The sequence below is a fragment of the Agrilus planipennis genome, unplaced genomic scaffold (genome assembly GCF_000699045.2).
Source record: "Agrilus planipennis isolate EAB-ADULT unplaced genomic scaffold, Apla_2.0 scaffold104, whole genome shotgun sequence".
NCBI lineage: Eukaryota > Metazoa > Arthropoda > Insecta > Coleoptera > Buprestidae > Agrilus > Agrilus planipennis.
In genome coordinates, this window is record NW_020438892.1 from 27961 (window position 1) to 41456 (window position 13496).

General features: G+C 32.4%; 2 protein-coding genes across 2 annotated transcripts; one reads left to right on the plus strand and one right to left on the minus strand.

Moving 5' to 3' along the window:
- Positions 1–16: 16 nt before the first annotated feature.
- Positions 17–3828, minus strand: LOC112903895 (LON peptidase N-terminal domain and RING finger protein 1-like). The gene is made up of 5 exons (XM_025973036.1): positions 3809–3828; positions 3293–3333; positions 1264–1562; positions 656–1204; positions 17–579 (listed from the first exon to the last, which is right to left on the minus strand). Exons 1-5 carry the CDS (start codon positions 3826–3828, stop codon positions 346–348), a joined length of 1143 nt encoding a protein of 380 aa, XP_025828821.1. The 3' UTR covers positions 17–345.
- A 770-nt stretch (positions 3829–4598) lies between these two features.
- LOC112904008 lies at positions 4599–13108 on the plus strand. The gene is made up of 8 exons (XM_025973037.1): positions 4599–4681; positions 8172–8200; positions 11566–11634; positions 11742–11810; positions 11919–11987; positions 12096–12164; positions 12273–12341; positions 12441–13108. The coding sequence occupies exons 1-8, from the start codon at positions 4599–4601 to the stop codon at positions 12542–12544; spliced, it is 561 nt and encodes a 186-aa protein (XP_025828822.1). The 3' UTR covers positions 12545–13108.
- The last annotated feature ends 388 nt before the right edge of the window (positions 13109–13496 follow it).

Below are 13496 nucleotides of genomic sequence, written 5' to 3' on the forward strand. Positions count from 1 at the left end.
TATAAAAATAAAAACGAAATATACAAAATTCTATTCTGTTACAAATATAAATAACCAATAAAGATCATCCTAAACAGCAGGAAAACAATGAATAAATATACATAACATATTCTAACCGCATGTTAAAATAAATGTTAAGCAAGAGACTTAAAAATGAAAAAACTAGCGGAATTCATTGACCAGTAGCATGTTGATTTTCCTATCACAAAACATCTTGCTTACATGCTATTTTTCACCTAATTAATTCCTCCATAAATAGTAGTAAACTTGAACGTTTCGTATTTTCTTCCTCCTTTATTATCAATAAAATTGATTAACAGAAGTGTCCCTTGTTTGTTCGTTTATTTATAAGACATCAATGGCGCTAGCCGTATTCTCTCGGGACTCCCTTTCAAAAAAATGACACGAATGATTAGCAGTCGTTGTAGTTGTTGATGTCGTAGGCGTTGTGATGGTCGTTGTCACGCATTTCACTGCACTGTCACTTATTACCATTCGGTTGCGATCGGTCAGATGGTCCAAAAGTTTCTCTACCGCACGAAGACGCTTTTCAATGCTGACGCTACTGAGAAATCCAAGCTATAAACAAAAACAGTTTATCACTAAAACAAAACATTAATGTACAGTTAAATTACATTTGAAAGTTATTATATACCTGCAACTGTGAACTGAGGGGTAAAATTGGCACCAGCCACCAGATCCATCTCGGTCCATCAGGTAATCGGGTCCAATTTTCTTCGACTTCTGGCATTGGGCCCAGCGATCTTTCTATTTCTTTAAAAACTATTGGATTCAACGATTGCAACCACGAGACAGCTTTCGTTCTGACATGTGTATGCAACAACAGTACTGCTTGTAATTTGTCTGATGGTATTGTCATGTCGCGGATGTATTGAATTTCGGCCGTATCGTAGCCATCTTTTTCGCCTCTGTTCACTACCCTAAATCTTTCTAGTCCTACTGTGGACAAAATTGAAGTCCCGTCTGACATATATACTGCATCCCGGACTTCCAAAATTGTACCATATGAAGCAAACTTTTCCACATTGCCACAACTACTGTTACTTTTAGTGTTCACTGCCATAGCAAACTTTTTGTTGTTGGATTGTAAGCATCTTCTAGTTAGAAGTCTGTATCGTGGCTCGTAGACAAAAAGGGGACACGCCACTCCTGGAAAAGCGTTCGTACAGACGAATACAGGAACCTAAAGGGGAAAACTCTTTATAATGGCAACCACAGCCGCAGTAAAAAGCACTTGCTTACTTGACTATTTTCTTCCGAAAAACTAATTTCGGTTCGTGAAGCTGCTGTACATTTTTTGTACACTTCGGGAAGAAGAACTTGCAGTGCGTTTACTAGTACTTGCGTCGTTTTTCTGTTCAAATCTGTCGCTCTGAGGACATCCATGCAAAGAGGGCAGGACAAACCGTGATCCAAAACTCGCGCCAAACAACTACGACAAAACGTGTGTCCACAAGTAGTAGTTACGGGATCTAACAGACATTGACTACAAAGGATACACTCGAAATCCGATGCGTTTATCGGACCACTTATGAAGAACACTTCTGAAACAAAAAAGTTCAAATTTACCATTTGTTAAACATATTAAAGTTAACAATAAGGTATTAACGTAAAATGTAATTTAAAAAAGCAATAGTAAAGGAGACTGTGGTAAGTAAATTGGATAATATAAAGAAACTCAACCCTATATACCAAAAACTTTTTACAAACAACTAGTTACGTGTTGATAATGGTAAAAAATAAATGTGGACGAAACATGTCCGTTTGTAAAAAAGTTTATGCTATACAAAATGATTATTCTATTAATCACCACATGAGGATTATGCAACCCATTATGCAGTTGTTTATTTGGTTACATACGTACAAATTAACAAATACAGCAGCTTACAAATGCTCCCAAGGGTAACCGAGCAACTGGAAGAAAAAAGGAGGTCGCTAACCTAGTTATTACACGCAGAAATAATTATTGCCACGATATTATGCAAATAGAAATTTCCTACAACGCAAATGCATGTAGACTACTCTTTTCGGTAATTTGGAATGCTGGGAAAAAACTTTTAAGTACCTACCTATTATAAACAGTATGCTATCCACTACTCACATCCTACAAATAATTTATAAACAATATTATTTCGATTGAAAAAATCGAGCATGTATTTCGCAACCAAGACTTCATGATGATATTTCTAAATTCTACAAAAATAAAATCCTTAATAAAAAAATTAAAAAATTCAAGGGAGGGTTACTTTCATTATACAATTCACAGTTGCAAAACAGCTGCACACTTGTAAAATTTTTATTATAATTTTATTTGTTAGGTACTGAGCTTTCTAATTAACTGTACATGTTTTACAATAGGTTTTTTTTACGTATTTACTTATTTTTATTAATGTAGGTAACTCATAACAACACGAAAGTTCAATTCAAGACGAAATCAGTTGCGACCTTGTTCTGGATTTTACCGCAACAGAAAACACAACGGCAAATAATAATAATCGTTATTACACTATCGATTTGCATAATTACTGAATGTTATGTAAAAAGTCAGGCTGTTACATATTAATCTATGCACACGTACACACAAACAGAAATGCACGCTCACATGCATAGGTACCTACAGCTACTACGAAAACATGAAATTATATATAAGAACGAATAGGTTAAACGTAACTACCTTTAACTTACATACAAATATCTAGTCAGTACCCACCTACGAATAAACTAAATTGCAATTATTATTATTATGTATGTCCTAGGCTCCTAGGTGATACAAGATGGAAAAATACTCCATGTCAAAATTTTCAATTACATGTAAGTACCTATGTACCTATAACAGGGATTTGTAAAGAAATTAAAAGTGAAGAATTTCAAAAAAATTAAAATATCACATAACAAAACAAACAAATAAATAACAAGTGACAATACAATAAAAATCAATTCATAGGTACGTTGCATAACTCACACATTCGTCGCATTTATTTGTATGTATAGTGTGCTGCAAAAATTATGAAAAAGTACCTAAATACCTACATATGTTTAATTAGGTATTAATTTCATTTAATTTGCTATTCCGAAACTGTAGGTACGTCTAATACATTTCGTTGCACTACAACCCTGTATATATGGATGTATTTCGGACGACACCTGTTCTACAAAGTCGTAATCAAAGGCCAGTAGGTTAGCAATTCTATTTTTAAAAGCAAGTGCAAATAAAATTATATGAAAACGTTACCCTTTATCATCATAACAGTAGATATTACGTGTAACCTACCGATGTAACGAACAGGTAGGTTGGAAGGTATTAAAACGATTCTGGTTCCACGTAATAGGTATTTTTCTTTCTATTTTTGTTACCAGCCGCCCTTTTCTTTGCAATTTTGGTACGTAATTGCTTTTTTTTATAAACGTCTCAAATCTAACATTACCTAATAATAGCATTAAAGACAAACGCAGACAGGTAAAAAGAAAACGGCGTAACTACTCTGTATAAATATAGGTACCTACAATACCTACCTGTTAGATAAATATTCCTATTAAGTACGAGGAACAAATTCATTACGTAAAAAAGTACCAATTAATATATCACAGCCACATTGTAAAATGTGACATTCCTTTAGAATTCCGATTAGACGCTTTACGAAATAGTTAAATATTTAGATGAATTATAATACAAAGTAATAAAAACCAAATTCAAAAGATCATTTAAGCAAGGTGGTGGTAGTGACAAAGTTGAAACACTTTTTTTGCTGTAGTCGTACAGGCATATATTGTATTGACAGTAGGGTACCTATCACATGAATTTGCCATTTCGACTGCGACGTTTGATAAAAAATGCTGTGTTCCTAATTGCCTAGTCGCTATTGAAAATGGCGAATTATGCAGGCTGACTTACATTTTAACGTAATTACGACAACATCACGAGTCATTTTATGGTATTTAGGGACCTATTATAAACGAATTTCAACTCTATTTAGATATGTAGAAGACTGAAAAATGTTATTCGGTACCTACTCACCACTTTTTTGAGAAGGCTCTCTCACATTCCTCCACTTGTTAAGAACATCGTTTACTAATATGTTAACACTCCTTCGGCCATAGTCCTCTGTGGTACACACTAAACAGCTAGTCCTTGGGGAATTACAATCTAAACATCTTTTGCAAAATGTATGACCACATTCTAATGTAACAGGTCCCTGGAGTATCTCTTTACATTTCAAACACAAAAACAGACTCTCTCGTAATCGTTTGCAAACTCTTCTTTTGAAGTGTTTCATACTTAATGGCATTTTTGGTTTGTTAGTTCTTTTACGCATAACTTTGTACGAAAACTGTTTAGTGTTCGAATCTCGACGTTTGTTGTACTCCCCCAGGGTGCTGACGACGAACTGCGGGTATTTTCGTAACAAACTTTCCCAACTTTTATTGTTCATAATAACGTTTAATATCATAAGTTTTAACAATTTCAGAGCCGTAATACTTTCATTTAATATTAACAGGTACCTACTCGTAATATAAATATAGGTATTGTATAGGTACTCGGCAGGCGCCTTATCGATTACGCGTGTTATTGCGCAACAATGTCCCCATCAACAACCGCACATCATCAATTACCGGAAAGACTGATCCCCCTTGCTGATGCTTTTATAAAAGCTCAACTTACGTAACAACAGCATAAATATAATTCCAACGAATGAGCGACCCAAGTGCATTATCGAAAATAATAAATTTTGGTAGAAGTTCCTATGCACTACAACATGTCTCTATATGTGGCCGTAAACATAACTTATCGATTTTTTGATGTTACACCTTCGTGATAATACAGCAGTCAACGGCAAAAATGCTTTTTACCGCACACAAATGTATTATAATATGTGACTCATTCGATTGCCCAATCTACAGATAATTTAACGAATTTCGTATCAGATGCATCAAAACAATTTTGTGAAAACATTTTTTTTTTACTCAATTCACCTAATTTTATAATATTTGAGATGATTATTTTTATCGACCAACGAGTATTACTTCTTTATTAGAATATTCGTTTTACCAACGAGAATGTTATGTAAACACATTACATTACAATGTGAACGGCACACACACACACGTGTAACGTACAACAGTCGCGACTCAACACAACCACACTGATCTACGTCTCTCGCGAACTGTCGCTTTGTTTACTGTATAGATACGCATTTTAACATGTTTACTTCGATTATGGCGCCACATAGCATGAAATTATCAAACTACTTACTTCTTCCGTAAGAAAATCAGAAAGCTGTAAGAGACGAATGTAACAATGCTCATTTTGTTCATCTACTTTGCGATTTATGATCATAGATGGACTACTTCATTAATTTTCTCTGCCATTATCTCACTCTATTGATAAAATTCAAACATTTTCGCTAATGTGCTTACTTATAATAACGCATTTTCCATCTTTACATTACCATTAAACTTGTATCGTTATATGCAACTGTACATATTTATTATAACTAAACGTAAGTAAGTTATATATTTATACATATTTTATAATATTACATGCTGTATTAAAAGAAACGTAGCCTGCGCGGTTTTACTTTTCTAAGAAAAATATAAGGAAGCGCGGTAGTGGAGTTGAAAAACATCTCGATTCGCGTAGAGTCCAACATTCGTTTATCGTTTAACATACGAAAATGACTACTGTGTGCTACTGAAAGTTAGACAAGTTGATTATTTAAATATCAAGTAATATCAAGTGTGAATAGAGTGCTTTATAAGTTTTTAAATAAAGAACGGGTAGCCTAGAAGTATTAATATTGTTTTAAAAGAATGTAATTTGTTGTTAGAAGTATTTAAATAACTGAACTTCAAAAACGATGTGTTCATTCAGAGAAAATTACAATAAGTTCATAATAAAAAGGACAAGCAATAACAGGGATTCGACTTTTTAGTTGCTATAAGGAAATCTAATTTAATATACTATGCGGCTTTAATGTTGAAAATGTATATTATACTTTTTTATTTATCTGTTTTTGTTTAGTACCCAGATAAAATTTTTGAAAAACGTGAGGAATGTTCAACTTGAAAATCGGTATATTTGCTATTGTTTTACGACTGATAATACTAACTGGACATAGCACTTTATTCCCGCTATGTTACAATTGATATCCAACAGCGAACAAAAAAGCTTTTGTGATATACATACACATGTACATATGTGCATGTGAATATAAACTTTACCAATAAGATTAAGAGAAAGAAAATGAAATGGAAGTGGGTAAAATTTTAAGCGTTAATACTTTTCAACCGAGATCAAAAAAAGAGCTTCTCAATTCAGTCGTATTTTTGTTTTACTTTTTTTGTGCGTGTATTTTACGCGATTTCTTTTTTCATTGAATAGGCCATATCTCAAGGGTGGTCCCATTTATATTTGCAGAAAACATTCCATCCCCAAGTGCGAAAAATTAGGGGAGGATTCCGATTTTTATTTTTTCAGTTTAAGTTTGTTCCCATGTATGTGTACGCAAAGTATTGAAGTCGGTTTGTATACGAAAGTATCTTTAAATTATTTGGTTTCCCTTTTTTGTTTATTCTTTTAGTGGCAACTTGACATTATTATTGTAAAAAAGAAGCTTGTCGAACATGTCTTTTTCCGCTTTGCTGTCGTTGCAAAACAGTCGACAGCAGAGGGAAAGAGATTCGTTCATGAGCTTTAAACATCACCAGCAATTTAGTATGAAAAGAAGGAGAAGAACATTTTCGTCAACCATGAACTTATATTATTGAATTTTGTTTCGTGTTTCTGCGGATTTCTTGACCTTTCTATTGTACCTATCATTCTATTGTACATCTGTTAATGAAAGCGAAAGAAGCATATCATTAAAGATTAATTTTTCAATATATTTCGATTTTTATTTATCTGCTTTCCTACGTAAATATATTCGCCTTTTTACTGGTTGAAACGCACGAACGATACGTAAAAATAGATTTCATCGTCAGTCGAATATAAAAGTTATATATGTACTAGTATGTTATCCAACAAACATCCGAATAGTCATAAAAACAAATATCAAATTGGTTTCGGCTTATTCAAAAAATATTTTCTTTTTATAAATACCAAGGAAGTTCAAAGCGCGCCTGCAAGGAGCGTGTTTACTTTTCTTATCAAATTTGTATCAATGATGATGTGGATAATAATAGGCGGTGGGTGGTAAATCAAATTTTCAATTTCCTATTGATGTGTCTATGTTATAATTTTGTGGTATAAGTGTTACTTTTTTATTATTTTTAACTAACATTATTCTATAATACGTGATTTTTGACCACAATGTTTCAATGCCAAACATGTCATATCAACAGCTATAATTTACTGATTGTGAGTTAATTTTTGTATTTGGTTCGTTTCGGACGATGTGTTTCATTTATGGAATAGTTGTTAATAACTTTTACAAAATGTTTAGGTTCACCGTCACGTTGTTTCGATACGTCGTTAAAATTAAAAGTTAACTTCATTAGGTAGGTACCTGGTACATAAATTAATAATAAGATGTACAATTCACTGATTATTTTGGTTTACCGCTAATACTTTAAAAACTATACGTACTGTTTTATTTAGCTCAGGTAATAGTAGAGACTCTGTACATATGCAATTAATAACTGTTACCTGCATTGTGTGTTGCATATAAATACATTGAATTTGGATTTGAAAAGTATTCATAGAGCATATAGTTGAGGGTATCTATAGTTCATTCGAGTCATACGTTTCTTTGAGTTGGAGCATGCGGTGTTAACTCCTCCTGTCAAAATAGTAGTGACTACACCTGGCAGATGGCGGTGTTGCAGCGGTTAAAGATTTTGTAAAATGGGTTGCATATGAAAAACAGCATTACGATCATAAAAAATATTATCATTATTTTTATTTGCACTGCAGTGATTAGGGTTGTCTACGTTCAAAAAATTTTTTTATTAAAATTGGTAACGATAATAATACTTATTTGTAATGCTTTTCATTGGAGAAGAAATCGGGAAATACCACGTGTAAACGTTCAAATGTCGCGTCCGTGACCGCGAAGCGCGTAAAGAGAAAAATAGAAATTGTCTGTAGTTATCAATGAGAGTATTTGAAAAATATGAAAATGTAAAGTTGGTTGTTATCATTTGTCATTCATAAGAAGAAAGCAGGAAAGAATTTTTGAAAAAGGTAAGTAAAGAAGTACAAAAAATGAAATGTTATGAACAAGTGGTGCATGCATAAATAGTGGTAGAATATGTGAAAAAATAGACAAACGTGTTGTCCATTTACAAAAAGTAAGGACGGTGGAAGTACAGAATACTGTTTACGTGAGGAGCAAATACAGTAAAAAAATATTATGCATATAATATATACATACATATATACATACGTACTGTACCTACAAGTGCATGTGTGTACATATATGAAAAGATAAAGATAAAAGGCCTGCTTCGGCAACGTTGAAATGTATATGTTTTTTCTAAAGATTCGCCAACTTTATTTGTTTGGCACCTTTCAAATTTTCGATGAGGTACCTAGGTATCTCTTTAAAAACTTAAAAACGATAACAGATAAAGCTACCTGATAATTACCCGAAAACAAATAAATCACATAATATCACATATGTATAGGTACCTATTATGCTGTTATCTTATTAAAAGTGTGTTTATGAACAAAATGAAGTTATGCAAAAGTAAATAAGCGGGCACTTTCGTTTCTTATGTTAAGGTCATTTCTAAAGAAAAAAATAAAACAAAATCGGTACAACTCGATAGACGATACCGAGAAAAATGTGTTAGTAGTCTCATACATTTTTTGCATTATAAACATAAAATGGGCAAAGTCAGAAGGAAGGCTGATGGAACATTGTTAATATCTTATACTGCAAAGTAGAATTGAACTCATACTTGTTAGGTAAATGCTCCAATCTAGCAATTGTTATTGATATACGAGTTTCTTTTAAATATGTACACTACAATTGTTGACAAAATGGAAGTTATCGAAACACCAGTAAAAGTTGCATTCAATATTTTCTGTAACAGTCGAATATGAAAAGGAAGAAATGAATATTGTTTTAACATCTAATTACATGAGAAGAAAAGAAGTAGTACATAAATTGTACGGTTCAACAGTAATTGAAAAAATTGTAATTGCCTTGTCGAAAAAGCGTAAAATGCAATTTAGACTTATGCTATATTTGTTGGTATTATGCTTTTATCAGAAACGTTGTTCATTGAAGAAAAATTGAAATAGTTTTGTTTTTTGTATGAGATGTCCAACATACACGTATGATGTGTTTGTATATTATAATAACAATATATGGCGTATGTGTAATGCTAAATTGAATAAGGAAAAGTATTTCAATAACGACTAATAACTTAACGAATGTTTTGACTGTGGTAGGTATTAATAGTATAATCTACATTCTACAAAATAGACATCGTTATCGGAAGCAGTTTATTTATTTATGAAGTACCGACATGTACATTTCGTTTCGCTTGCGCGTGACCTTGCTTCCGTTGTAGTGCGAATTTGAACTTGGATTTGAAAGAAAGAAAATTATACGTACATAACTGATTGGTCGACAGTGATTTATTTTTCTTGTACTCAATTATACAATGGAACTAAATGACATGTGCTTGCAAAATGAAGTTTCATTAAATTCACTTGACAAAAAAAGAGTGAATAATCTCCTCATGCAAACTACTAATCCGGTAACTTGACAAAGTACAAATAACACCGTACCGAAAGAAAGTTTTCGTGTACTGTTGACATACATCCTGTAAATGAATTACATTTCTAATTTTGTTGCAGAAATAATTACAATATAGAAAACAACATTCGTAAATATGCAAATGACGAAATTATAAATATAAATATTCAATAATTTTCTTTCCATGATTGTACACTTGTTTGTGTAATATACACCTAATGAAGTACGCTAACATAGGGATAGGGATTTTAGTTGGAAAATTAGTTAAAGTTTACTGATTAAAATGAGGATAATAATAATACATTATTGTTTATAAAATCCAATTGGCAAAGAATTATAACTATGGCATATTTAATGGGAAATTTCCACAAAAACATGATTTTACAGAAAAGTTAACTTCAATCGTCTTCCTTGTCTTGTTATTTGTAGCGCAATTTTCTTTCTTCCTTCGCGTTCCATCAAAATGAAGCTTTTAAGTCGGAACAAATGCAATTTTTACCGATCACTGTAATGTATATGTTTCTCTGTCACTTTACAAAACGTACTATTTATTGCACAGTTGCGTTACGCATTTGTTTGTTTTAAAAAGTCAGTGCGTTATTTCTACTGCAAAGTATTGATATTATTTGCAGATAATCGCATAAAATACTAACATAATGTTTCCGAATGTGTTCTCTTGTAATTATGTATGGTTACAATTATCTCACATCTTTGTTTTTTAATTGGATGAAAGTGTATGTGTGTGTGTTATACGTATGTAAAAATTTGGATATAACTTACAAACACACCTTACATGGCCTTTGTGCGAAATATCGCAGATAATTGCTATATGTATATTGAAGTTGATGGCTATATGGATGTTGAAGTTGAATCAATTAAAAAACAATTTCAAAACAGCTAACTGCGATTACCTGTGTGGGATTTACATCTATGTAAATTGTTTTTACTGGTTTAAATAACTAAATAAATTGCATGTTGTTTACATTAGATGTCTTAATTAATAGTTGCGGCATCGTTTACATATTCCTATCACACATCATGTGGCAATTTCTGAAAACTATTCTGTTACAGAACAGATTATTTCCGTAACTTTAATTAAGTGCCCTTACTGAAGAATTTTACGTCAGCACGCCATGATACAAACAAACCGTTTAAAACAATTTTAAGACGTTACAGACATGTGTTGATTCTTAACAGAACGAAAGATTTGACATACAAATATATGTTTCCAATATTTCGAACTGTTTCGTTTATCAATGTAATAAGAACGATTTTGTTCCTTGGTCTTTACTCATGATTATTGTATTCCTTGTAATATACAAACATTTCGTCCTCTCTTTGGAAAATACTAATGTTTCAAATAGTATAATACCATCATAGTGGTATTGAATAAACGACATTGTATTTAGTAAAGTGAAAATCGTATCATTAGGAATAAATTTGTTGACCCGGAGGGTGTAATTGTTTTCTACATTTAATTGTATGTTTAGTTTTGTAGAGAAACAATTTATTCGTATCCCCAAAATACCCACAACATACTGTATCATTGCAGTGTATAATAATGTACTATTAAGTCATTTATACTGAATTAAGAAAATTGCATTCCCTTCGCTTGATAGTTTACTTATGATTACCTCTGCAGTAGTAATAATTATGAACACAACAAGATAATTTTAATTATTTTCACAGCATTCACAGTAACCGATGATCACTATCCCCCTATTACGAGCCCCTCCTTCAGTTGTCTTGGTAGAAAGCTTCACTAATGTCCAATATTTATGCATATTTTTTCTACAACTATTCTGTACCTTTATAACTACAATTTTCATTATTTTTACAGATTTCACAGTCACCTATCATCGCCGCTCCCCTACGACCCTCTCTTTTAGTTGTCTTGCCACAATTTCGGGTAAGTGTTTCCAAAAAGTTTGACCAACGTTCCATTTTTATGCATACCTTTTCTTGAACGTATTCCGTGCGGTACCTTTATACGTATAATTTTAATTATTTTTACAGATTTAACCGTCACCGATAATTTTCGCCACTCTACGAGCATCCCTTTAACTTGTCCTGTCACAGTTTTTGGTAAGTTTTCCAAAAAAGGTTGACTACACTTCAATTTTCATTCATACTTACTTGTCGACCGTATTCGGTGCGGTACCTCTATACCTATAATTTTCATTTTTTTTACAGATTTCACAGTCAGAGATAATTTTCGCCACTCTACTAGCATCCCTTTAACTTGTCCTGCCACAATTTTTGGTAAGTTTTCCAAAAAAGGTTGACTACACTTCAATTTTCATTCATACTTACTTGTCGACCGTATTCGGTGCGGTACCTCTATACCTATAATTTTCATTTTTTTTACAGATTTCACAGTCAGAGATAATTTTCGCCACTCTACTAGCATCCCTTTAACTTGTCCTGCCACAATTTTTGGTAAGTTTTCCAAAAAAGGTTGACTACACTTCAATTTTCATTCATACTTACTTGTCGACCGTATTCGGTGCGGTACCTCTATACCTATAATTTTCATTTTTTTTACAGATTTCACAGTCAGAGATAATTTTCGCCACTCTACTAGCATCCCTTTAATTTGTCCTAACACAGTTTTTGGTAAATGTTGCTGAATAGTTTCAGTAATATTCAATTTTTATGCATACTTGGGACTTTTTACAAGGTATTTTGTAACAATAATTTGCATTATTTTCACAGTCACCAACGATGACGTTCCTTCTTCAGTTTTGACTTCGATCCATCCTTCTGCATTACGCTTCTGCAAAAATTACTTACCACAGCATTTCGTATGTACCATGTAAAGATTTTTATTATTAATTCTTTATTTTTAGGTGTACCATTCCTAGCAAAACCTATTATACGGGAGAGGGATTTTAGTTGGTAGGTCCTCCTGTGAGGGAATCCAACACTACCCAGTCGTACGGACGGCTGGGTGTCTTTCGAAGATTTCCCCTCTTCCACAAAAAAAAAAAAAAAAAAAAAACTAAACGATCTAATGACTTTTATTGCTGGTGTTCTCAGATGGGCGGAATAGCCATTTATTTCCACTACCCACTCGCTGGTATTAAGTAATTTGGAATTGTTTACAACCCCTTTTCTTCAATATTGTTTCAGTGTTCGGCATCAATTTCTATCTGAACACGTAAGTTGCTACAACTATTTTTTACCTTCATTATTAATTATCTTGTGTTCAAAATGTTAATTGTACATTATTGAAAGGTTTTAGTTAAAAATTGTTAAACTGTATTACTGTTTCTTCTGTTTTGTGGCCTTTTCTATTTCCTCAATTGTCTCTTCAAATTACATAAAATATTTTATTTTGTACAAGTGTATTTGTTAACATTCAATAAATTTTTTTTACTATTTCACTTATTATTACTTTTACACTTTAAAATTCCCAAATTCTTATGTTAAGGTGAAAAATGGACAAGTAACAATGTATTTCCTTTTTTACAAAAGAGACAATGTCTTTTCTTTTATAAAAAAGGAAAATACATTGTTTCTTATCCATTTTTCACTTTAACTTATACATTTCGAAAAACAATAAGTAACTAACAAATTTAAAGTGCGCGCCTTTTTTATTTAGTATTGACTACACCTGCCGGAGGGCGAGCAAATCGGCGCATTTCGAGTTGACCATCTATTACCCTTTGTAGATCTATTATCTATGAGTTGGAGTATAGGAGTGATTGTTTTAATCCATTTTAATCTGTCTTAATCTATGGTGGTTGGTGGTTGTTACGTTGTTAGTGA

What these genes read in the sequence shown, in the direction of transcription:
- LOC112903895 (XM_025973036.1), bottom strand. Translation starts at nt 3,828, where the DNA reads ATGGCAAATTCATGTGATAG. An exon ending in CCTACCTGTTCGTTACATCG is followed by an intron (nt 1,563 to 3,292) that starts GTAGGTTACACG and finishes TTGTTTCAGAAG; the next exon opens with TGTTCTTCATAAGTGGTCCG. An exon ending in CCCTCAGTTCACAGTTGCAG is followed by an intron (nt 580 to 655) that starts GTATATAATAAC and finishes TTTTGTTTATAG; the next exon opens with CTTGGATTTCTCAGTAGCGT.
- LOC112904008 (XM_025973037.1), top strand. Translation starts at nt 4,599, where the DNA reads ATGTCCCCATCAACAACCGCACATCATCAATTACCGGAAAGACTGATC. An exon ending in TTGTCCTGTCACAGTTTTTG is followed by an intron (nt 11,811 to 11,918) that starts GTAAGTTTTCCA and finishes TTTTTTTTACAG; the next exon opens with ATTTCACAGTCAGAGATAAT. An exon ending in TTGTCCTGCCACAATTTTTG is followed by an intron (nt 11,988 to 12,095) that starts GTAAGTTTTCCA and finishes TTTTTTTTACAG; the next exon opens with ATTTCACAGTCAGAGATAAT.